This window comes from Dermacentor andersoni, chromosome 2 (genome assembly GCF_023375885.2).
Source record: "Dermacentor andersoni chromosome 2, qqDerAnde1_hic_scaffold, whole genome shotgun sequence".
Classification (NCBI taxonomy): domain Eukaryota; kingdom Metazoa; phylum Arthropoda; class Arachnida; order Ixodida; family Ixodidae; genus Dermacentor; species Dermacentor andersoni.
In genome coordinates this window covers 27,476,445-27,502,152 of record NC_092815.1, presented here as the reverse complement: position 1 = coordinate 27,502,152, position 25,708 = coordinate 27,476,445, and the positions used below count along the sequence as shown (strand labels likewise).

Below are 25,708 nucleotides of genomic sequence, written 5' to 3'. Positions count from 1 at the left end.
TTCTTGATTTTAACTAAGATGTCATTAACTCGCGTTTGTTCCCTCACCCAATCTGCTCTTCTCTTATCCCTTAACGTTACACCCATCATTCTTCTTTCCATAGCTCGTTGCATCGTCCTCAATTTAAGTAGAACCCTTTTCGTAAGCCTCCAGGTTTCTGCCCCGTAGGTGAGTACTGGTAAGACACAGCTGTTATACACCTTTTCTCTTGGGGGATAATGGCAACCTGCTGGTCATGATCTGAGAATGCCTGCCAAACGCACCCCAGCCCGTTCTTATTCTTCTGATTATTTCAGTCTCATGATCCGGATCCGCGGTCACTACCTGCCCTAAGTAGATGTATTCCCTTACCACTTCCAGTGCCTCGCTACCTATCGTAAACCGCTGTTCTCTTCCGAGACTGTTAAACATTAGTTTAGTTCTCTGCAGATTAATTTTTTAGACCCACCCTTCTGCTTTGCCTCTCCAGGTCAGTGAGCATGCATTGCAATTGGTCCCCGGAGTTACTAAGCAAGGCAATATCAGCGAATCGCAAGTTACTAAGGTATTCTCCATTAACTCTTATCCCCAATTCTCCCCAATCCAGGTCTCTGAATACCTCCTGTAAACACGCTGTGAATAGCATGGGAGAGATCGTATCTTCCTGCCTGACGCCTTTCTTTATTGGGATTTTGTTGCTTTCTTTATGGAGGACTACGGTGGATGTGGAGCCGCTATAGATATCTTTCAGTATTTTTTACATACTGCTCGTCTACACCCTGATTCCGTAATGCCTCCATGCATGACTGCTGAGGTTTCGACTGAATCAAACGCTTTCTCGTAATCAATGAAAGCTATATGAAATGGTTGGTTATATTCCGCACATTTCTCTATCACCTGATTGATAGTGTGAATATGATCTATTGTTGAGTAGCCTTTACGGAATCCTGCCTGGTCCTTTGGTTGACGGAAGTCTAAGGTGTTCCTGATTCTATTTGCAATTACCTTAGTAAATACTTTGTAGGCAACGGACAGTAGGCTGATCGGCCTATAATTTTTTCAAGTCTTTGGCGTCCCCTTTCTTATGAATTAGGGTTATGTTAGCGTTCTTCCAAGATTCCGGTACGCTCGAAGTCATGAGGCATTGCGTATACAGGGTGGCCAGTTTTTTCTAGAACAATCTGCCCACCATCCTTCAACAAATGTGCTGTTACCTGATCCTCCCCAGCTGCCCTCTCCCTTTGCATAGCTCCCAAGACTTTCTTTACTTCTTCCAGCGTTACTTGTGTGATTTCAAATTCCTTTAGACTATTCTCTCTCACATTATCGTCGTGGGTGCTACTGGTACTGTATAAATCTCTATAGAACTCCTCAGCCATTTGAACTATCTCATCCATACTAGTAATGATATTGCCGGCTTTGTCTCTTAGCGCATACATCTGATTCTTGCCTATTCCTATTCCTGAGAGCATGTTCAATTCTATCCATATTATACTTCCTTATGTCAGCTGTCTTACGCTTGTTGAGTAACTTGGAAAGTTCTGCCAGTTCTATTCTAGCTGTAGGTTTAGATACTTTCATACATTGGCGTTTCTTGATCAGATCTTTCGTCTCCTGTGATAGCTTACTGGTATCCTGTCTAACGGAGTCTCGCCATTCTGGCTCCTCCACGTCCACTTTCGGCTATCCCGCTTGCGGAAGAAGGTATTCATTATCCGCATAATATTCTGTTCCGCAAACTCTACCAATAGCTCTCCCCTGCTATTCCTAGAGCCTATGCCATATTCCCCCACTGAATTGTCTCCAGCCTGCTTCTTGCCTACCCTGGCATTGAGGTCGCCCATCATTATAGTGTATTTTGTTTTGACTTTACCCAACGCAGATTCCACGTCTTCATAGAAGCTTTCGACTTCCTGGTCATCATGACTGGATGTAGGGGCGTAGACCTGTACGACCTTCAATTTGTACCTCTTATTAATTTTCACAACAAGACCTGCCACCCTCTGGTTAATGCTATAGAGTTCCTGTATGTTACCAGCCATATCTTTATTAATCAGCAGTCCGACTCCTAGTTCTCGTCTCTCCGCTAAGCCCCGGTAGCACAGGACGTGTCCGCTTTTTAGCACTGTATATGCTTCTTTTGTCCTCCTAACTTCACTGAGCCCTATTATATCCCATTTACTGCCCTGTAATTCCTCCAGTAGCACTGGTAGACTCGCTTCACTAGGTAACGTTCTAGCGTTAAGCGTTGCCAGGTTCAGATTCCAATGGCGGCCTGTCCGGAACCAGGGATTCTTAGCACCCTCTGCTGCGTCGCAGGTCTCACCGCCGCCGTGCTCAGTTGCTTCGCAGCTGCTGGGGACTGAGGACCGGGGTTTGATTGTTGTATTCATATAGGAGGTTGTGACCAAGTACTGCACTAGGGTTTCCAATCCTGCTCTGGTGAGGGAGTGCGTTACCGGTTCTTGTCACCGGGATCAGGCCGCACTCCAAGCCTGTTTATGCAATTTTATCAACACGCGTATACTTTTTGTCTTTTTTTTTATCCGGTGGCAAATCGCGCGGCACCGGGATTCGAGCCACGGTCCTCGTGCACGCTAGGCGGATGCTCTACCTCTACGCCACCGCTGCAATATAAAATCCAATATAAAATCATTATTTAACATTAATTCAAGAGATACTTAGTAAAATGAGTCGCTAATAATCTGTTGCACACTTCGGTCGACAACATGTGCGACTGCGATCGACCGAGAAGGAAAGTTTCGCAGGCTCAATGGCTCAATGAAGCCTACATCATTTCGTCGTCACCCAGTCGGATAGGTCCGAACACCCGTCTGCAGGAACATTTTTCCGTCAATGTGCTTTGCTGTCAAAGTTTGTCGGTGTTCGTCTACATTGGCAGTTCTTAAAGTTCGGTATACTCAGCGGCGCCACCGAGTGGGGCCTCTAGGATTTTTTCGACAATAGTGTTGCTTTCTTCTTTTTGTGCAGGCTAATGCTACTACCATTACACTCTTATCATGACGTCATTACAAGCACATCGAACCCCTCGGCCAAGTTTTCGGCCGTTCGGCACGTGCGGCTTTCATTTCTCGTTCTCTCTCTCCTTCTTTTATCTTTAATTTAATTTATTATTATTTTTTTGCACTCTAGAAATGGGGACTGCCATAAATAATGCAGAGTACAGTAGTGGCACCCGCCCCTAGGAGTGTTCGTTGTAAAGCAACAAATTAGACATTGGGCACGCCTAAATTTCTTCGTTGTATATAAAAATTCGTTGTAGTAGTTGTTTTCGTTGCAGAGAGATTCGCAATACATATGAAAGACAGAGATTCAGCCGGGACATGCAAAATCATTCGTTATACGGATAATGTCGTTGTACTGGCGTTCACTGTAGGGGCGTTAGAATGTATCACGATTGAAAAGCTTTGCGAATTCGGCCCTAGAGGTCCAAGTTAATAAATCAGCAATAAACTGACTTCCCGAAAATAAAAATTGTTTTCCATCCGAGAAAGCTACAAATGGAGGCTAGAAAAGCGTTTCCCTCGCAGCTTCGTGCGATCATTTCAGGCCCTCTCGGATGGACCAGCTTTTTTTATTATTATGATGATGATGATCTCTAATGGCCTCCCGTTTGAATCGGGGCAACGAGATGTAGTGACCTAACTTGCTAGTTTGCAGTCTCGAATTTTGCCTTGTTATACTTTGTATTATTTCTCGTCGTTTAAACCTCTATCTGCGCGGCGATCATTTTTATTTCTACTGGATTTTTTAAAAATTGCCTGTTGCAGAGGACATAATTCTGTAGTCCTTGAGTTGGATTATTCAGAGAGGCAGACATTACCTGCACGACAAAATGATAATGCATATTCAACTAAGTAACAAAGATTATCCAGTTATCATCTCAATTGATTACTTTACGGCACATATTCCAATTTACGAATTGCAGCCGGTGATGTTGCAAGGCGTACCCATTTGCGACGAATTTCCGGAATGATATGAGTTAGGAGATATGTGCCATAAAACTCGCCGTAATATTGCGCTGTTGTACAACTTACTGTTCTAACAAAACGCTCTTTTATGCATTGAAGCATAATAGTAACTGGAACGCCCATGTATTTCGTCCCACACTTTGGGAAATAATATCTCGAAGCTGGTGTCGCCCTGGAAATTCATTTCAAGTGGACTCGTCATGCAACCTCACTGGCTACAATTCATAAATTGAAATATGTGCCATAATGTAATTAGTTAGGAACTTAATTAGTTGAATATCTATTTAGATTTCTCGTGCTAGTGATGTCCGCCTCTTTGAATAATCCAGCTCAAGGACAAGAATTATGCTATCTGCCATAGGCGATTTTTAAAAATTCCGCAACACTTAAAAGTGGTCACTCCGCAAATTGTACGGTTACCTGAGACTGTAACGACTCTGGCTCTAACCAATCTCTTCCCATCTTTTCGTCCACCAATACTCTAAACGTCCCTTGTTTATCTCGACCGTCGACCATTTAACGATTCTATCAACTTTGAATTCCAGCGCTCCCGGAAAATATACGTTCCCTTCTGTTATAGCTGGGTGAATTTCTTGGCATTCTACTGCGACGTGCTTAGGCACCTGAACAACCTTGTTGCAGCAGACACACGCCTCTTTCTCTCGCGAATATTCGCTCCCGCGTGTTTCATTTCTTTTTTCTTCGGAAAGGCCCGCCCGGACCTCGAACAGCAAGGCACTGCCCTTTGTGTTATCGTGAAACTTCCCCCACCTCGCGGATTTCCGCAGAACTGACTCGCTAAAGCGACTTCCGTGGCTGTGCCGTCCACGCGACGACAAGCCGTCTTGCGGCTCCCCGTCTTGCTGCTGTGCCCGCGGCGCGTTCCTCGTGGCTCAGTCGCCCGCCGGCTAGAGAGCGCCGCACCGCCAGACGCGCTGGCCCGGCGCCACTGCGGGGCGCAGCCTTGGAGCCGATCCAGGCGGAACTGAGGTTTCGTCTCGGCCGCGCCGTGCAGCGCGCGAAGAAGGCCGGAGGGGACCCGCCACGGTTTGCGCGCGCTCCCATCCTTGGGGGGGTGCCTCACTCGAGGTGCGTTCCTGCAGCTTCGCCGAGCTTTGCGCAGCGGAGCCGATGGGGCAGGTGCGAGGACCTGTACAGGGAGCGAGACGGAAGGCGTCGGCGCAACAATCGCGAGAGGAGTGCTAGCGCGGCTTAGCGCGCACTGCACGGTAATACGCGTAGGGGAGCCGTGTTGCGGCGGCGACGGAGACAAGTTCGCGAGTCCCGGTGATCCGGCCTCCCTCGAGGAGCGACAAAACAGGCTCCCCTGATGAATCAGGCGCGGGCGAGGGCCTTTGTAGAGCGCCGTCTCTATATACACTGTGCTCTCTGATTGTCTCCTCATTGGAAGGAGAGTGCTGTAGAGCTCATTTGCAGATTGGAAGAGACAGGGCGCAAACTGGTTCCTCGGGGCGTCTGTGCTCACCGTCTTCTGCGATGCTCGCTTCCCTCGTTTAATATAACAGTGGAACAGGCGCGTCCGTTCGATGAATCCAACACGGATTTTACGACAGCTGTCGCACGGCGATGACCTGTGCACGATGTTAGCTACTGTTGGCAACTGTTCTTAAGGGCAAATTTTGTCGCCGTTCTCATGTGATTCTGCTGACGTATCCTCGATGAACACGCTCAGCAGTCATCTGCGCTGTGTTCCGCAAGAACAAACATGTAGCACTCGAAATTAATCTTGTTGAATCATGATAAATTTAGGCATACATACCATCGAGAGTGAAAAACAACGGTGTTTCGCCTTCTGTTTTATAATTACCAGTTCCTTGTAACTTGTCTCTAGTGATACGAATTCAGGTCAATCATTGTAAATATTATTGGCAGTCGCGCACAGACAGTATTAAGCACTTGCCTGTTATTTCTCGGCATACGTATATTTGCTGCTGCTGTCTGCTAAAGAGACGAATTTTCGGCTATTCAGTATAACAGCATCCGCTAATAGTTTTGTTTCGAACAGGTTCTTAATTCTAACTAGCATTAAGCCACCAACAGAAGCGTCTACTGTTTTCCCAGCGAGAGAAGTCACTGCCGCGACCGAGTGGCGATGGCTCTGAGTACTCTCACTTTCAACCCCAAAGAATATGGGTTGGAATCCATGTTCTCAATAAAATTAATCTGTTCACTTTCTAGCCGCTTCTCTTTCCTGGCTCCTTCATGTTACCTTGCAGGCCGAAATTGCAATGTTCTTCCCTCTCAAATGGACTATATATTAGAATCTTGTGTTTTATATTCTGGGAACAGAAGTGGGTAGTAATGACTGGGTCTGCGGCACAAAATGCGTCGCTGCATGTGGATATGCGCTTGCGATGCACTGAGCATCGCTCAGAGCGCACCTGTTACGCAGGGTTTTCGAGCTGGTGGTGTACTACTGTTCGACCTTCATGGAGATGATCCCGCTGTCGTTCATGCTGGGATTCTACGTCACCTTCACGGCGACGCGATGGTGGAACCAGTACATGGCGATCCCTTGGCCCGACAGGTTCGTACAAAGTTTCGCGCTTTGCAGATGACCACCCTCGCTGCTGATTATGCCAACAATAACGCGGCACGAGTAACGGACATTTCCATTCCCTTGTTCAACTGCGAGCCTCCCTTATTGAACCGAGGCGGAGCACAATGAGGGCGCACAATGGTAAAATGGGCACTTGTTCGCTCTCTCGGTGTGGTGTCGCTGGAGAAATGAGCAGCCTTTGCCTTTGTAGCCAGGCCATTATCTTCGCTTTCTCCGTCACCATGGTATCCACCCTAATTCTGCGCGCTTGACGAATAACACTGACGTGATCTCACCCTTTATTTTGATTTCCAAGTCTTTGGTTGAACTAATGTGCTTAGGGGCCTTGACGATAATGTAAAGCCTCGTTGACAACATGAGTGTATCGTAAATGCACAGTCGAAGGTCACAACTTGCCTCACATGACTTTTCCATTTAAATCAATATGACTGTCAATATTGCCATGCATAGTATTTATGTTGTTGCGGCGCTGAGTAAGGTTCCTTTAGATTCTCTCTATTGCAGTTCTTACAGGTAACATAAAAAGGACAGGTGTAGGTACGCTGGCATTGCGTGCAATTATTGTTCTCTAATTTTGTTCCGTTACCCCGGCGTAGTGTAAGATGTGCGAGGCTCAACTGCTGGTTGTATGCAGTGATAAAGAACATCAAGAAGGGACACCTGCACAACACGAGAATGGAAGTTGTGGATATTTAGAGATTGGTACGCGTATCTATATAAAAGGTAATGAAATGCAACTCCTCTGCCATGACGGGCGCCGGTGTGTGGAGCAGGAAATGACCACACTATGAAGCTGAATAAGTTTTTCTTTAGAGCTATTTTTGCGACAACTGCCTGGAAGCTGGACTTCGCTCAGAAGGTTCTCTCCTGCGTTGTGCTGGGACAAATGAAACGCGAACGGAATGTCTCTGTCACGATGCAGCGTGACTGGCTTTCATTTGAGAAAAACGGTTTGTCTACGCAGCAAGTTAGAGCTAGGTTAGCTAGAGCTAACCTAACCTTTCACCATCACATATACTTGCGACGATCGCCAATCTTAATTCTCCCGTTTACATTTCCTTTACCGGCGATACGTTCCGTGCTCGCGTTTCCTCCGTTGAACTGATGCATAGTAGCCGGTGATTAGCTGCATTTCAGTGGGTTCATAATAGCTGCTGTTCAGTAACAGGTGAATTTTTACAAAAGATACAGTCCACAACGGACAACGTGATCAGTTGGCTAAACTAGTAGTTAGTTTTCCTCACTGTCTCAAGAAGGTAAGGCTTATCAGGGTACTTCCTTCCAGTCTGCCTAGTAACAAAGTAGTCGACTGCACGCATGAACGCAAGCCAACCAGCTGATACGGGGATTCCTGCTAATTCAGTGGCCGGCGTGCTGCGCAGGGTGATGAACGTGGTGATGATGTACGTGCCGGGCCAGGACGAGAGCAGCCGCATGCTGAGGCGCACGCTGATGCGCTACCTCAACCTGAGCCTCATCCTGGTGCTGCGGTCTATCAGCAAGGCCGTCAAACGCCGCTTCCCCACAAAGGATCACCTCATCGAAGCCGGTCAGTTCGGCGACTTCGCGCAGCCAGCTCCACTGTCGCGGCCCGAGTGGTGCCTTGGCCCTGACGCATAGGTCACGTGCACTCTGTATTTTAGCGCACGATACGTTGCCACCTGTTCTACATATATATTTTTGCCGGCTGCATTGATGCGGGGGGCATACGTTTTCGAGCTGGTTTGTAGCACATTTACCATGTGAACCCCCCCCCCCCCCCCCCCCCATTTTCCTCCGCATAAGCGACCGTTGGCTTATACAGGATGTTCCGGCAAATGTTAGCCAATAATTACCCGCCGTGGTTGCTCAGTGGCTGTGGTGTTGGGCTATTGAGCACGAGGTCGCGGGATCGAATCCCGGCCACGGCGGCCGCATTTCGATGGGGGCGAAATGCGAAAACACCTGTGTACTTAGATTTAGGTGCACGTTAAAGAACCCCAGGTGGTCCAAATTTCCGGAGTCCCCCACTACGGCGTGCCTCATAATCAGAAAGTGGTTTTGGCACGTAAAACCCCATAATTTATTTTAGCCAATAATTTCAAATATTTCGACGTCACATAGCAGTATAAAACTGATGCTGTGTTGTTCTCGGACACCTTATGCAATTCGGGGAATTTTTGTATTATATTCTCTGTTAGTATAGTTATTAAGCTAAGATTAACGAACAAACTTATTAAGTCTCTTCGAAAGCGTACTGGGTGCAGAAATTCACATCCCTGCGCCTGGTGCACTCTGACGAAGTATGAAAACTGGTGTACTCTGTGTATTTCTGCGCGAATCCTCAACGTCCGTATGCAAGTATTCGATGTTTTATTGAGTCAACAAATAGGTGCATGCAGATATGAAGGCGTGACCTGCATAGCTTGCGCCTTAAAGGGACAATAAAGCGAAACAATAAATTAGTTTTGACTAATAAAGCATTGTTTGAGAACTGTGCAGGCAGTCGTTTCAAAATAATAGTTTGATTATTAGATGAGAGAATGACGGTCGAAGTATCAGTATTTGAATTTCGCGCCGAAACCACGACGCCGGTACGTTAGTGTGACGTCAGAGATTCCAAAGTATGTTTTCGCATTTGGGCCGCGTTGGCTGAGTAAAGGTTCCCGAAACTTGCCATGTTTAATATTTGGTTCCTTTAGAACACAATGTAGTCAATCTGTACCGCTATATACTTAAGTAGGCCCTAGAAGATGCCATAAAATTCCATGACGTCACAGCGAGCAGGTACGGAAACTTCAAGGAGGCGTCGCCAGCCGTCTTTCATTCTTGCGCTTTTTCTGGCTTACCAAGCATCTTATCGTGATAAGAGTGGTGTTTTCGGCGTCGTAGAAAGATAATTTACTGATGCAGAAGAAATCATTTTTCTCTTTAGTGTCCCTTTAAGTAGCGACTAAAAATGGGCGGCTCAAGCGACAAACGGGAGCAAAAAGCCGCGACTGCCGAAATGTGCTGCGCTTTAAGTTATCCAGCTTCCTGATTAACAAGCTCATTAACAGTACTGAGATGACATCACGAAGAAGATGTTGATATTCCGTGCTGTTTTTGCGCAGTGCACGGAGCACACAGGCTTGGGAAGGAACAGATAACACGAACACTGAGTACAGCGCTTTTAAGGCCCGTGTTTCGTTTGTGCTGTATTAAACAGTAACGTATTGAGATCAGCGGGCTTTTTAATAATTTTACTTAGATGAGGCATGATAATAATTGGCCTCACAGAGAATCACTTTGCATGTGTCGACTGCTACTGTTCGCGCTGCCCGCTACTGAGCTAACCATGGACCTGTGATGGTAGGTGACTTTCCGTTTTAGCGCCGCTCTGCTTTTGTTTCCTCTGTTTGCGGTCATCCGGCAGTCTCCTCCGAAACAATGCTTTGGGAGCAGGCTGTCGGATAATGTGCGTACGAATGCACTTGTACAGCAGCCACGTGACTGCGTAGGATTCATGACCAAACTGGAGATGGAGCTCTGGCAGTCGATTCCGTCGACCGAGTTCAACACCTTCTGGGTGCCTTGCACATGGTTCATCAACCTGCTCAGGGAGGCACGAAACGAATGTCGCATCACGGATGCCCAGGGAGTCAAGCTCATAATGGAGGTATTTCACTTCACAGTACATTTGGCAGTTTAACGCGTTGGAAAGCATTGCGAACGTGTGCTATGAGCCGATAGAGCAAGAAACAAAGCGCAGAGCGCAGTGATCTTCAAAACATGAGGAACGGCTATTTTGTGACTAGAAAGACTGGCAAATAGTTAAAACCAACAGAAACTGAAGGTAACTGGAAGGCACGTTATAAGCAGAGCGCGACGTTGAAAAAAATATCTAGCAACACTTCGAGGACGCGAACCAGATTTTACAGGGTTTAAAAACTATAGTGGCAACAACTCTGCTACTGGAAATAGGATTAGCAAGCCATTCATAATTTAGGTTTTCGATTTTGAAACTCTGCAAACTGGTGTCAATGCGTCATACGTAGTACTAAGACCCGCATATTGCCTTAATTCCTGGATCACTTCGCAGTAAATTAGAGCACAGTCCCCGAAGGGCACGGATGAAGTAACTGAAGACACGCTATTTCTAATCCCTCACTTGCGATTATCGCAAAACAGCATCGTTTTAGAGGCATATGTGTATGCGAGCCTCGGTTAGGTTATCACAGTGTATGCACGCATTAGGAAGTTGCACTTGAAGCTGGCCTCTCCACAGTAAGATACTTTATGTGGTGAAGCATGATTTCTGTCTTTTTATGGGTGATACGCATTATTGTGAACGCACTTGCGTTAGCGTGTCACCAGGAAATCTGGCCTCCATGACTTCTGCTCGCAGGAATTCAACGACTTCCGGTCAAAGTGCGGCCTTCTGTGGAGTTACGACTGGATAAGCATTCCCCTCGTCTACACCCAGGTTCGGCTGCTGCTTTTCCATTGCGCTTTACAGCCTAATACTAGAACTAGCGGCATGACACGGAATTCAACTGATTTGTACATTTATAGGGAATAATGACTAATAAAATTTAAAGAAGACGACGTGTGCCAGCGCATTTCATATTGCATTAGGTTTCCAGTACAGATATACGAGGTGCAAGATAAAAAAAAAAATAGCAGACCAGGTGAGTGAATAACGCAGCTAGATCAAAAAGAGGTTTCGCTCGCAAGAACTACCTTAAATCGTCTGGCCACCACCATGTGTAGGTTTCATTATCGAACAGCTGATACCGCACAGCTGATAGGAGTTGTGACGCAAGTGATTTGTCACACTTTGCATGACATCGTTAAATTAAAGAAAAAGCTGGCACAACTCGCGAAAGCAACTTCTTGAGTAGCAGGTTAGCTACTCAAGAAGTTGCTTTCGCGAGTTGTGCGTCACTCTACTAACCCGTTGAAGCTAGCATGCCGAGGATGAGGAGGCCGCCTTGACGAAGATAGGTCCTCCTATGGAAACGTTGGCCAGCCTTTCTGAGACACCTTATTCCTGTTTATAACCTTTATACCACGTGTGCTACTCCATCTGTCAGCCTCCTTTTTGATTTTGGATTTTAGAAGATAGATTTAGAAGATGTCCCATCGAGTTTTAGGGACAGTCCTATAAAAATAATTCTAGGTCTCCTTCCGTGACCGTCTTTTGTGAAAAGTTTCTCAAAAATGCTGTAATTTGCGCATATTTACCTCGGTGCTAAGGATTGAAAAATATAAAAGCATTTTGTGAAACTGCTTTATAATGAAATAACAATGTTTAGACAACTCAAAAACGCAAAATTTGAAACAACGCGCATAACGCTCGTTTCTTGACAAATTCTGGTTTCGCACCTGGTTTTCCACCGTTTCGTGAAATTCAAATGGTCCTCATGGGATAAACAATTTTTTTTTCAGCTCAAGATGCATTGTGAAAATATGTGCAAGTAATGCTTATATACGTGGAATTCCTTTGTAGATTCTTTTTTTCTTTCTTTTTTAAAGAAATGAATGTCGCTCGGGCGCCACGGTTGGGACAGTTGGCGTGGAATGACCCCACGAACAATGATGGTCATCTGCGTTGCGTGAATTTCCTTTATTTAACGCTGCGCTCCCGGTACTTTCAGGTCATAAACGGCAGACACCCGTGAGCGTGACACAACATAACTTACAGAAGAGCAGCTAGTGCGTAGTGTTAGAGAAAAGAAGTGTACGCAAGGTAGATGGGAACTGATTGAAGTAGGTAAAGGCAAGGCGCAGAAGACCAGGACTTAGGAAGAAGAACACAAACGACAAGACGGGCGCCACTCACAACTAAGTTTATTTTCGCAACAAGCCTGCCTTATGTAGGTCATTCACGCCGAGTCACGCACAAAACTTTAGAAGGAAAAAAAAAAAACACACAGCAATCTATCGACCATTCAGGAATGTTATCTGCGCAGCTATCGACAGAGCAAACAAGAACCACACGTGGATCAGCACAGGAGCCAACTGATCTAGTACAGCCTTTTTCAACGCCAACGGGGACAAAAAACCAGACATAAGAAGTACCGTCTACACTTCACTACCAACCAATCTAACCACAACATAACACACTTCAAACGCCTAAGACCCAGTCAGTGATAAAACCCGCACGACGATGGGAATAATGACCAACGAATAACACGGAAATAACATGAAAAATGCGTCTAAGAACAGTGTCTGCGTCAAAACTAAAATCTCTAATAGTCACTCACCTAAAAATTGATAGAACATGTAACCGCGCGAAAAAAGAACCACGCGACAAACAATGAAATGGACAGAAGTGATGATGAACGATAAAGGTCTAAGAACAGCGTCTGCGTCAAAAAAACAACAAAAGCCTAAGAGCCATTAGAAAATCGTCAGCAAAATAAAAACTAGTTAAATAAAAGGATGACAGACGGTAAAACAAATGAAATCACTCTAACAAGAGGCCTAAATGAAACCTTCTAAAAAAGTCGTCTCCTTGTCACTAAGCATAATGGACGGCCTGCTGACGCATGCGTTCCCCTCTTTTTTGATGAAAAAGGCTTCCACAATTTCCCGCTCATACCTGTCTTTTCCATACTTCAAAAATTTGGTTTTGTCAAACTGAGGCCGGCAATTAGAGCAGTCTCTGCAATGCTCTGCAAGGAAACTCCCTTCCTTGTTGCGCAGATTACGACAATGTTCCATTGCCCGCTCATTGAAACATCGACCTGTTTGTCCGATATAGCTGCGCCCACAGCTTAGGGGTATTCGGTAGACTACACGTGTCCTGCATTCAGTGAACTTCTTCTGATGCTGGATTAAACAAGCCGGGCGTTTCTCTCCGTTCATGGCACAAAGCTTAGACAGCTTGCAAGGCGCCGAGAAAACAACCTGAACGTTATGCCTACTTGCCACTTTCTTAATGTTGTGCGATACCTTATGAATGTACGGAATTACCGCAACAGAACTGCGTGAAACTGGCTCCCTGATAAGAGGCGGGTGCTTTAGTTTTTGGAGCATCGTTTCGCAGACAGCTGAAATCAGACATGGCGGGAAGCCTGCCTGTTGTAGTCGTCGCACTTGAGCGCTAAAGCTACTTGACACCAAATGGATGCAAGACTTAGTTAAAGCCGCTTGCAGAGAATTTGTAGCAATTGCACGCTTTACAATCTTGGAATGGGCGCTCTCAAACGGAAGCAGGCCTTTCAAAGAACGCGGATTGTACATCCAACAAAGGCCTTCCTTTGGAAACACTAGCCTGATATCCAAGAACTGGAGTTGACCGCAGCTCGGAACTTCCTTGGTAAACCTGAGACCCTGACTGTGGTTCGAGAAGATAGTCATGGTTCTCTCAACGGTAGAAACTAATTCGTGCTCAGGGACGTCCTTCAAAATGACCAAGAAATCATCAACATATCTGTAAATGGGCACTACATGAGGATCACAAAGATTATTACTGATATCAGTTCCTACAACAGATAGGAAGATATTCCTGAATGGTCGATAGATTGCTGTGTTTTTTTTTTCCTTCTAAAGTTTTGTGCGTGACTCGGCGCGAATGACCTACATAAGGCAGGCTTGTTGCGAAAATAAACTTAGTTGTGAGTGGCGCCCGTCTTGTCGTTTGTGTTCTTCTTCCTAAGTCCTGGTCTTCTGCGCCTTGCCTTTACCTACTTCAAGCATGAACCAACTAGCCCAAGCAAGAGTTCTACATGGGAACTGATGTTTGGGAACAAGATAAGCTCCAAAGGGTGTAAACCAGTTTTAGAGTGCATATATCCCACAAGTCGTTACTCTCGCGAGAGGGATCACCAGCATTCCCTTTTCTTCCAGAGTCATGCGGGCCACTTTTACACGCGTCAGCCTTCGCGCTTTTCTTCGCCGAAAGAGCGTGCCGTCATGCACGCGCGCGTGTGCCGTGATGCAGCTTGGCGATGCAGGTGGTGACGCTGGCGACGTACTCGTTCTTCGGTGCGGCGCTGTTCGGCCGGCAGTACATCCACAGCCCGGACCCGATCATCGACAATCGCCACCATTTCGACTTCTACGTGCCCGTCTTCACCGTCATCCAGTACTTCCTCTACATGGGGCTGCTCAAGGTGCGTCGTGCCAGTCGGTCTTGGGATTTTCAGCGTCCTTGCCGTCATAAGAAACAATGTTCTTTATGAATACATTTAGTCTTTAGGCCCTGAATCAAGTATCTTCTGTCTTTTCCCACTAAGTCATGAAATAGAAACTTCCACTTACACGGTCACATTGTTTGTACCCCTGTCATCTGCCGGAAGGATCTGGCTCAGGTCCAGCTGCAAAGCTGCACAAGTTGGGACATTTGTTTATTTGTCACTACTGCCGCTCTTTCTTTTTTTTCTCGTGCATTCGCTTTTCATGCCTCATTCGGACCATTTCATAAGCACGGATTGCACATGTAGTCGGATTACGTATACAATACTGATGGCAGCAAATTCTAAGCGCAAGAAAGCTTAACGGTAATATTTTACATTTAGCAATTTGTTTCATGAAACTACTACCACGCAAGCCGAACGTGCGACTCGCTTTCGGAGGAGGAAATGGCAGACACGAGACCACGTGACTACAGCGAGCGTCCGATATTGCTCAGTCAAAGCTCCCGGCGCTGCCGGGAAAAAACGGCAGACGCGCCGACGGGACGAGCGTTGGCTCAGGCACCACCACGCAGTGGCCTAGGTTGTCTAGGTTACGGTGGACCGTCGACAACAGCGGCGATGCTGTGCTGTGATGACGTGGCGGGAAACGCTAATACGGTGGTTAGAAGTGCCGACCGGCGTAGTTCACCGCTTCTAGTTCACCACGACAGCAGGAGTGGCGATGCGGCCAGAGGCCTGTCGCGAAGCCCGCGTTATCTGCTACTGAGTCTGTTAATTATTGCGCGCCGGCGCGCCTGTTACGCAGCAGCACGTGACACGCGCCACTTGTGACAGGCCTCTGACCGCAGCGCCACGCTTGTCGTCATTAAGCGGAGAAGTGCTGGCTTCACGGCCGGCAGACGGCATACCTACCCATCTATCCACCGTGACGCTAAGCTCGACGATTGCTCCTGCGATAGGACTAGGAGCGCCTGAGAGCGCTCGACGCGGTTTGAGAACGATCGAAAAGAACCAGTCGAACGCAAGGGGGGCCCGCCCTCTTTCGACCAGTCGAAGAGAGAGAGAGAGAGAGAGAAAGAGAGTGAGAGCATTTGTTTCTAATTAGGTGGAGTGACTTACTCGTAGGGTGGAGCCGTTAGTTCATGTTTAAGTTCAGGGCCCCATTGGCTCGCGCCACCCGACGTGTACGTTGGATCAGCTGTCGCTGCTCTAGCGGGTCTAAGCAGCGCAGTCTTCCAGGAAGAAGGTGAAGGTGGAATAGCAGAGTAGCCAGGAGGGTGTGGGCATTCCCAGGTGCAGTGATATACTGTGGAGCAAACACTGCAGTAGGGAGAGTATGCGGGATATTGTGTGGGTTGGAAGAGGTGAAGGTAAACAAGACAGGAAAACACTGCTCGCGAGAGCAACTTAAAAATCAAGAATATCTAGAGCCTGTTTCGAATGTGTTGTTGGGGAGGTTCGTGATTTTAAACGCATGTTTGCTTAAGTCTTTACGAAAACTGGTTGCGCCAATGAAAGCACAAATGCAAAGCTGTTTGGGGATATTTTGCACGTTCCATACTAGCTCGTTGTTGGTGAATCATCATGTCCTTGAGTTCTCGTTTTGTTGAAAATAGCCGAATTGACATTTACGCTGTGACCACCTTGTACCGTCAAAAATTTCCTTTGATGTCGGCGAACACCTTTAAAAACAAATTTATACACTCCATAGAATTCCCATAAACTCCTAAACTGTTTTGCTTTCATATATATAGACCCGTATATTTCACTATATGAAGTATGCAGGCCTCTAGAAAAAATGTCGCCAGAAAGTGCATGTGGTTTCGTCTGTCATTGTCCGTAAACTTTCAGACGAGTTGTAATAATAAATTAATACTCGGAATAGCTGCATACATTTCAAGACCTTTGATTCGCCAAACTGCAACGTCGACCGTCTGAAAAAAAAAAGAAAGAAACCTGCGAATTATGGAAAACGGCGTAAAGCCTATGGTTTTATAGAAGCCTACCTTAGTGGTCGCAAACAGTATGTATCAATTAACAGTTATCACTCATAAGTTCAATAAATAACTTTCAGCCTTCCACAGGATGTCGTTCTCGGGCCACATCTATATTGATCCGCTTGTAAACACGTAATTTGTGCACACGTTACTACTCTGTTCCTTGTTGATGATGACGGCAGTAAATAGTTTGTGAGGAAATGAAGTTTTGGGTAAGCTAGGTGCACGGGGGAGTCCTGTAGTAACGAATTAGTTGTAAATCGTATAATACAAAACCTATAATTTTTAGATCAAAAGGAAGATACATTGAAGAGTGCCACTCACTTATGTCAAATAATTGCCGTATTGACATAGTCAGAGTTTGAGACGTTGGGAGTTACCTTTTCTTATTGTATGCGCTGGGATTTACACACAGACCAGTTGTAAGTCACCTTAAAACAGCTTTTTCAGCGCAAGGAACGACGTGCTCGGCAAAGAAGCACGCACGGACTACGCTGTAACTAAGTTGGCGAGTACTGTAGGCTTATTGCATTGTCACAGATACCGGGTGCCAATTACCGCAAGATTGCTACCTACAGTTCCTTGTTTTTATCATGCGTCCGCTGTTGCTTTTGTGTCGGGGGGCCAATGACCAAAACGCACATTGAGAGAGTAACTCGCATTCAAAACCAAATAATTCGAGCTATATTTCACTTGCCTTCCCGCGCCTCAGCTTTAGCGTAGAACGAAAAAAAAATTCCTTGTAGTGTGTATTAATTTCTTTTTAATGAATACCGCCTTTCTCCAATCCTGAGCAGCGAGAGAGATCGTAATGTCTGCTTTCTTTTTTAAAAGAAAGCTTGCTTCGCAAACATCAAATAGACGTACCTACGACACGAGCCATCCAGAATATTGGAAACGCACAGTAGTAAGATCTGGTTACGGAGAATAAATGCTGAACACGATTCCAAAATTACTAAATTCCTATTATAAACAAAAAAAGAAAGAGAGAAGGAAAGCCGATGTCGTGTGTCTCACAGGAAAATGGATAAGAAAATTGTAGTTTTTATCACATCGAACATATACCTAACACGAACTTCTGCATAATGCTGTGTGTGTGGGTTTAGAAAATGTTGTACTTTTCTTCTGTCAATACAAGTGCCGAATTTACTTATGCTTTCGCTATCAGGAGGATGCAGGGTCTTAGAGTATTGTCAAACTGCCTAATCAGCAGCTTCTTTTTTTTTTCTCACCGCCCCTTTGTTCTGTACCTTCAGAGTACGAGATAAACTATGTTTATTTGATTGCTGATAGTCTATGGACAAGTGCAGACAAGCATGAGGTCATAATTCTAGAGACATTGCTCGTGTTTTTGTCAAAACATTTCTAGTTTTCGAAAAACATTTTTTTAGTGAAAATGAAAAATACATGTTAGATTTTATTTTCAATATGCGTGCAGGTTGCCGAGCAGCTCATCAATCCATTTGGAGACGATGACGAAGACTTCGAGCTTAACTGGATAATCGACAGACATTTCAAGGTAAGCTTGCACACTATGTCACAGTAGTGACTTCAGCTGTGTACAAATTTCGAACGCAAAATCGCTATTAAAATATTCGAATATTAGAAAAATACGCGTCTCAAATAGTTAATCGAATACACAATTTTCTTTTACGTCTGAAAGTCGAAACAGAAATGCGGAGAGGAAAGTTAGTAAAAAAAATGACTACCATTCCACTCCGTAAAGATGGAATGGCAGCGAAAGCTGACGATAGTCAAAGCTCTCAAACGAAAAGTAAAGTGCTTTCGCTGCCATTCCATTTTCACAGAGTGGAATTCAGCATCGCGGAAATGTTCTTCGTCGGTGGTCGTTTCGCGCCGGCGCCGTTTACATTCTCGTTGCTATTCCCTCCGGTGCTCCTCGTACGCATGTTGTTGTTCGGTTGTACGAACTATACATGTCCGCCCTATCGATAACGGAGCTGTCTTTAGCGCCGATACCTCTCCTGATTATATACTGCGATAACCTTCACGTCACTCTATTTTTTACGGCGAGCGTTCTAATCTGTTTCGTATTTTGACACCTGCGCCGCCGCACTGCACCTGTACCTGATCACACACAAAGCAAACAATAAAACTCTTTGTATATAGGTTTGTTAGAAAACGCTGAGTCCGTTTCTGTTGCCGGACGCCCACAAAGCTACGGAATGTTAGTAATCTACAGCTTTCGCTGTAAAAAATACTGCTTGCTCCCCACTATACACGGCAACAGTATTTGAAAGGTCGTTCGAATGAGCAGGAAGGAGAGGCTATTCAAGTTCCTGGTTGGCTTACGACGGGCACTTGAGGCACAATGGACTACGTGCGTCGACCTTTCCCATGCGCAAGTAGGCTTGAATAACAGCAGTAATCTAATATTCAATTAAGTCGAATGTCAACTTTTCTAATCGATTGATTAAGATGGACACAATATTATTGTAATCGTAGTTGATACTTCGATTATTCACACACGCCTCTAGCTTACGTATAGATGCTCTTGCTAACGTGTTAGTCTATCGTATTTACCACTTGCAGGTGTCGTACCTAGGCGTGGACACACTAGACGGGCCGGCACTTCCACTAGTCAAGGACTCGTACTTCCACATGACCGACTACCAGCTGCCCTACACTGCCGCCTCGGTCAGCTACAAGAAGAAGACCTACCGCGGATCCGTCGCCTACATGCAGTAAGCGCACACGCCATGGTGCTGTAATCCTCAAATATGCATCGGTGGGCGAGAGAGATAGGTATAAAAGGGCGGAGTACTCGGAATGCGTATAAGAAAGTCGTAAGAGCCTGAATTAATTGACAATAAAGTGAAACGTACATACAACTATAGGCTAAGTTAGACTAGCATCGGAAAATCGTTTGTGTGAATGAAATGTAAATATTAAAAGAAAGAATAATAACAAAATCAGCGAAGCAATAAGCAGCAGCGATGCAGAAATCTCTTCGCTTGCACAAACGTATGGTTGTTCCAGGGAAATGCAGGGCGAGAGCTGACGACCTGAAACCGAGGGTTAGAGTAGAATTGGCGGGATCGTTAGATAATACAGAACACCTGTTGAATTCGGTACTCGTCGCCCATCTTGCCCACAAAGCTTCACTTCTAATCTGTCGCGTTCAGTTGAAGGAGCAGTTTCTCACCTTGTGCTTAGCAAGTAAGGTGGCGCTAGACTCACGAAATGAGGTTGCCATTGAATATTGATGAATGAGAGACGTTTACGTATGTACAGAGAAATTATAATTATATGTAACAAGCCCACCGGAAAAGACGGGGGCAAAACAGAAAGACGCACACGACTTGTTCCTGTCTTTTGCGCTGTGCTTGCGTTAAACGATACAATGAATTACCAACACACCCAAGCCTCTACCCTTGTCGGTTATAATTAGTTACCAAGAGAGGTTTAAGGGATTAGTGCAGAGGTGCGTAGGTTAGCGCATTATACAAGCGGAGAACTATAAACTGAAAAAAGATTGTCTTCGGAGGCTTAGGGACGGGGTGGGTCTCAAGATTAACGACCGAAAGCCTTGGAACGTACAGTCACTTCCCCGCTCCAGCGCCTGCGGTTGACATTCATCGTCAGTTGAGGCCGTGCAGTGGGGCCCAGTTTATCAGGAACAAGCTGCTGAGGGAGGCCAAACCGAAGCTTAATGTCCCAAACGACTGTACTCGTTGGCTAACCGACAACGAATTTGCAATGTCACTGTTGTCGTACAGCTGAATCACACAGAGCTGCGTGTGTTTATTAGAGGGCCTTCGGTAATTATATTTTTTCCACTACGAATGACTTGCGGCCACCAGCTTCAGAAAGAGAGAGAGAGAGAGAGAGAGAGAGAGAGAGAGAGAGAGAGAGAGAGAGAGAGAGAGAGAGAGAGAGAGAGAGAGAGAGAGAGAGAGAGAGAGAGAGAGAGAGAGATGAGTCATAAGGGAAAGCAGGGAGGTTAACCAGGCTGAGCCCGGTAGGTTACCCTGCACTGGGGAAGCAGCAAAGGGTATTGAGAGAGTTTCCGGTTCCACGAACGGTCACTGTAGAACGGTCCTCGTTTGCGCCTCCTTTAGTGCCTTTCTCACGTAACGCTGCTCGCCGTGCAGCGTTCCCCACGAGCAGCGCGAGATGGTGGTGCCGGAGGTATCCGAGGAAGACGACGAGGACTCGCCCAGCAACGAGGGCGCTGACGAGGAGGACCCGGGCGGCCCGCTCAGCAAGCGCAGCTCGTCGTCGCTGTGGACGCTGCTGAACCGCCGCTCGAGCAGCAGCGGCTCGCTGCACCAGCAGCAGCGCGACGCCGAGGCCGGCGTGCTGCAGCACCCGCCGCCGGAATCCACGCTGCACGTGTACTTCAAGGGCTCCGACGGAGACTCCACGGAATCCGGGCAGCAGGACGTGAAACAGTGCGTATCGTAGGAGCAATGTTATGTTGGGCTGGTCGGTGAAGCATTTCTTACACGGACGACAGGCGCGAGCGGACATACATACCAAACAAACAGATACCCATTCGAAACAGATACACATGCAAGAGCAGGCACGCAGGCACATACGCAGCAGATACACACACGGTCTTGTCTGTCCTTGTTTCTGTATGTGTGTCTGCTCGTGTGTCTCAGCGCACAAATTAAGACAAAACTCGCGCATTCTTACTCTCAGTGACAAGTCAAGAATTCCGCCGAATCGTCTCCCGCCACTGCAATAACTTATTGCAAATGAATACAAACACACACACGCTACAAGAGGGCTACTATAAGCGACGACCGTCGTCTGGCGAATCGGTACTAGTTCCCTTTGAGGAGAAAATGCAGGTGCGCCTTTGACCTGTCACGAGCTTTGTCGCGAACTGCAAGACAGGCTCGCTACCTATACTCGCGGTCAACTTTCCTTGGCTACGAAGGGAAAGCTACGGAGGCAAAGCGCACACAAGTGAGAGCGTTTCTGAAAAGAGTCCCGCGTCTTAATCCTCGTTAGTTTAGGCTGGGGAATAGAAAACATAGACACCTTATTAGCAACAGTTAAGTAAGACAGAACATACCACTGAGTGCAAAAGTATACTTATTTTGCGGCTTTTCCCTTCCGCGTCTGGGGAAACGCGAAACCGTCGCATGGGGAAGCTGTGTCAATTGAGCTCGTCTGTTCCCAGCAACCAAAAGCACTGTCAAACTCTGGCGGACTGCTTGGCGCAGTAACACATGTGCAGCAGCCACGCGCCCGTAGCTTTCCCTTCATTGCCACAGAAAGTTGCCCGCGAGTATAGTTGCTTGAGGGCGGGGAAAGACAGCGCGGGATGCTACAAGATTTGCGAACCACTTGCAACAGCTTTGGCACCAAAAATGCACCACGGTAAACTTTCTGCGGTCTGAGTGACATTAATGTTAAAATGCGGGGTTTATCGTCCTGAAGCGGCACTATGGGTTATGGAAGACGTTGAACGGGATGGCTCCGGATTAACTTTCACTGGCTTAGGTGAATCTAATTCTAAGAACGTATATTTAAAGTTAGGTACACGAGCGTTCTTGCATTTCGCCCCCATTAAAACGCAGCCGCGGCGGCCAGGAATTGAACACGCGACCTCGTGCTCTGCAGCAACGCCCTAGTAACGTGAGTGGGTAGGGAGTGATATATGACATCACAGAAATATGCATGGTGGCGACCACAGTATTAGCACGAATTATGGCTGTCATAGATTGCTCCATAGCGGATTGCGATAATCACGCGAAAAGTAACGTTTAGGGAACATCTTGATAAAACTACTGAATTTCAACGCGCAGTCAGCACAAGAAAAAAAAAAAAAAGAGGAAATGAGGTTGTGCTGTTGATTCTTGCAGGAAACACCTGTTGCATCCGCCTGAGGAGCGCCGGCGTGTAGGACGCTTGGGCAGTGAGCCGAGTACAGCGTCAAGCCAGAAGTCGTTCCTGCGCGATTTCTTCCACGCTAAGCCCGCAATGCGTGTGCAGGCTTGGACCGGCGCGGGCGGTGACTACTACGGAAGTCCGCTGAAGCGACCCCGCAAGCATCGAACCAAGGTATCCTTTTCGGCTGACACGTCTAGCAGGCCACGCTTCGAAAAGTACCATCGCAGTCGGTCTACGTCGGACCTGGTGGCCATCTTGGAGACAGCGCGTAAAGAAGCACTGCTGTCGAGCCTCGCGTCTATGAAAGCTGCCATGCCAAGGCGAAAGTCGTTGGAAAGTAGCCAGGCCGATCCAAAACTGACGGACGTGCTGAGACGAAACAAGAGCCTTCCCGAGCTGAACATCTCCGACGCGGCCTACGAACCACTGCTGACACCTGCAACACCACCTGCGCCGAAGAAGCCGGTTCGAACAAGAACGTCGTTAACGCCGCAGTCTTCGTTGGCACCTAAGGTCTCACAGATCTTGCCGCTCAAGCTGGCACCCAGGCCTCCAGCGCTAACTTTAAGAAAGCTGACTACACCGCAGAAGCTACCCGAGACACCAAAACCGGCTCCACCAACCGACAAAGCAGTCCCAGCAGCGCCGACTCCGACAGTGCTGCTTTCTCCGCCACCCGAACCGACGCCTCCTCCAACACCAGCCGTTGTTTCGGAGGATGTCGAGGCGGCCCCAACGCTAACAGCAACAGCTCAGACACGAGAACCAGCGCCCTCGGAACGTCCTGCTGCGACTTCTACTGCGGTGCCTGAAAAAGCACCGTCCCGTCCCGAGACTCAGGAGGAAACGGCTTCGCCTGTAGAGTTTACGTTGAGAAGGCCTCGAGTTCATTTACCACGGCTTGTCGTCCCGGGACCTCGGCGCGGTCTACGGCTCAGTGATCTGGCAAAGGAGGACGAAGGCTCGGGCGGTCAGGGCAAAAGCGAGCCCGCGGCTACATCTTCAGAATGCTCAGGGAAATCTTCAGCGTCCATTACTGCCCATACGAAACCGCGACTGCGCGTGCGTGTGGCGCCTGAACCAGAAATCATTCCACTCGAACCGACAGAAGAGGCCGGATCACAACAGGTGAGCGCAGACAGGGAAATGCTGCCCCCTGGAGCAGCTCCCGAGCCTCTCCCAGAGCCACCTCCCAGCTTAGAGCCCGAGCCTCCGGACCAGCGTGGGTCTGTGCGTCAAATGGAAGACCAAGCATCGGAGCAAATCCCTGGTGAAGCCGTCGCCGATGACAAGACTGAGTTCGTAGTCGTGATTAAGGAGAAAAGCCGCGACCGTCCCAAGCAGCTCATCATCCTGCCGGGCCCGCCCGATCGCGCTGGATCGGTGGACAGCCTCTTGGGCGACACTCGGCCAAAGGGTCCTAAGAGGCGCAGTTCCCTGGACAGCCCCCGCACTTCTCTAGACGTGCGCTCAACCTTATTGACGCCACAGCGCGGGCAGCCCGTGACACAGGTGCGTGCAGTGATTGCGTTCGAAGCAATGCCCTCCGCTTTTGTTGCTGCTGCATGTCACCCTGACGAAAACGTGAAATACTGTTACACTTAAGTTGCGATACTTTTGGTAATAAATTTATCGCACGTGTAACAGTGTAACAAGCTAACTGAGCGGTTACACTCGGGGGAGATTTACTTACGATGCAAGGTTTATTTACAGGGAAAAGAGTATAACGCTTCAGACAGAGCTGATGTAAATAATACAAACGCGCCGTCTGCTTGATTTGTACCGACACTGACGTGCCATAACTGCGAAGGAAGCACGCGCATTACTGGGCAGTGTATACGCGCCTCAACAATATTAACAATCTCTGCAGGCTCCTCAACCCGCGGCCGAGCCGACTGACACTCCAGTGGTGGCTGCAGCACGTGCGCCCCCCACTTGGCGGACCGACTCACGGCGGCAGCGCCGCCGGCGGCGCAGCACTCTGCAGCGGGAAAGCTTGTCCCCGACGAGCCGCGAAGGCAGCCCTCTCGCTGCCAACGGCAGCCACGAATCGTTGAGCGCAGCGGCGGCGGCCCCTGTGCATAGACGCGTGCCCAGCGAGGTGCTCATGCGTTGGCAGAACGTGGCGCCCAGCGACAGCACCGAGGAACTGGATCGGCCCCCGCCGCCGCCACTGCTCGAACTGCCGGGCGCCGTGTCGCCGCCGCCTCGCGGCCACGTGAGGCAGCTGTCGCGAGTGTTTTCGCATCGGTCGAGCAGCACGACTACTTCCAGCGTCACCGTGCGCACATCCACGACCAGCCACTCAAGCGCGGCGTCCAGGGCGGAGGCCTTTATTGAAAGCGAGAAGCGCGATAGCTGACACGTAGTTCAGGACTAGTCTGTGTAGCGAGGACTCTTTCACTGGCGTCCGCAGTAGGGTGCGCGGGATGAGCGGTGGTGCCTTGGAAATAGGGAGCCGACGTTGAAGGCTCCTGGTAGCCGCAATAGGCTTGTTGCCACTGATCAGGACTTTGATGGCGCCGACTCCCCAGGAACACCTGACCAATTCTTTGATTCATTTGACCGTGTCGATCCTTGAAAGTCTCAGAGTTGTGGAAAGTCCTCCGTGGCATATTTTTAAAGTCGTTCAGAATCACTTGTATATAGATATTCGAAAGTTAACGATAAAAAAAAAATTCCGACATGTGAATAGAGCCGTTGAAATCTTGTTTGCTCACGCATTGACTCTCTGTCTCTGAGGCGCCACGTTCGTCCACTGCGTCATGACACTCCTTTTTACCGCAGAAGGGGCCCGCCGTGGTTGCTTAGTGGCTATATGGTGTTGGGCTGCTAAGCACGGTATCGAATCCCGACCACGACGGCCGCGTTTCGATAGGGGCGAAATGCGAAAACACCCGTGTACTTTGATTTAGGTGCACGTTAAAGAACACCAGGTGGTCCAAATTTCCGGAGTCCCCCACTACGGCGTGCCTCATAATCATATCGTGGTTTTGGCACGTAAAACCCCATATTTTAATTTTAATTTTTTTTTACCGCAGAAGCGGTTCATAGCTAGGCCGCTCACGGACTTCCGGTATCAGAATAGAACTGAAATGCGTCATGAACCAACATGGCGGGTCGCAGCCTGCACGCTTCAGGCAAGACGGGTAGCCATTTCTGCCCCATCTGCACCCTTCACTGGGA

The 25,708-nt window shown here is 47.7% G+C and overlaps 1 protein-coding gene across 1 annotated transcript in view; it reads left to right on the top strand.

Moving 5' to 3' along the window:
- Positions 1-24,884, top strand: part of LOC126542536 (uncharacterized) — a 39,546-nt gene extending 14,662 nt beyond the window's left edge. Inside the window, exons 2-11 of the mRNA XM_072286116.1 lie at positions 6,385-6,519; positions 7,935-8,101; positions 10,032-10,189; positions 10,919-10,996; positions 14,475-14,633; positions 18,093-18,173; positions 19,208-19,359; positions 20,770-21,069; positions 22,495-24,034; positions 24,393-24,884. Coding sequence (XP_072142217.1) covers positions 6,385-6,519; positions 7,935-8,101; positions 10,032-10,189; positions 10,919-10,996; positions 14,475-14,633; positions 18,093-18,173; positions 19,208-19,359; positions 20,770-21,069; positions 22,495-24,034; positions 24,393-24,884 — 3,262 coding nt within the window. The remainder of the gene's footprint in view (positions 1-6,384; positions 6,520-7,934; positions 8,102-10,031; positions 10,190-10,918; positions 10,997-14,474; positions 14,634-18,092; positions 18,174-19,207; positions 19,360-20,769; positions 21,070-22,494; positions 24,035-24,392) is intronic.
- The last annotated feature ends 824 nt before the right edge of the window (positions 24,885-25,708 follow it).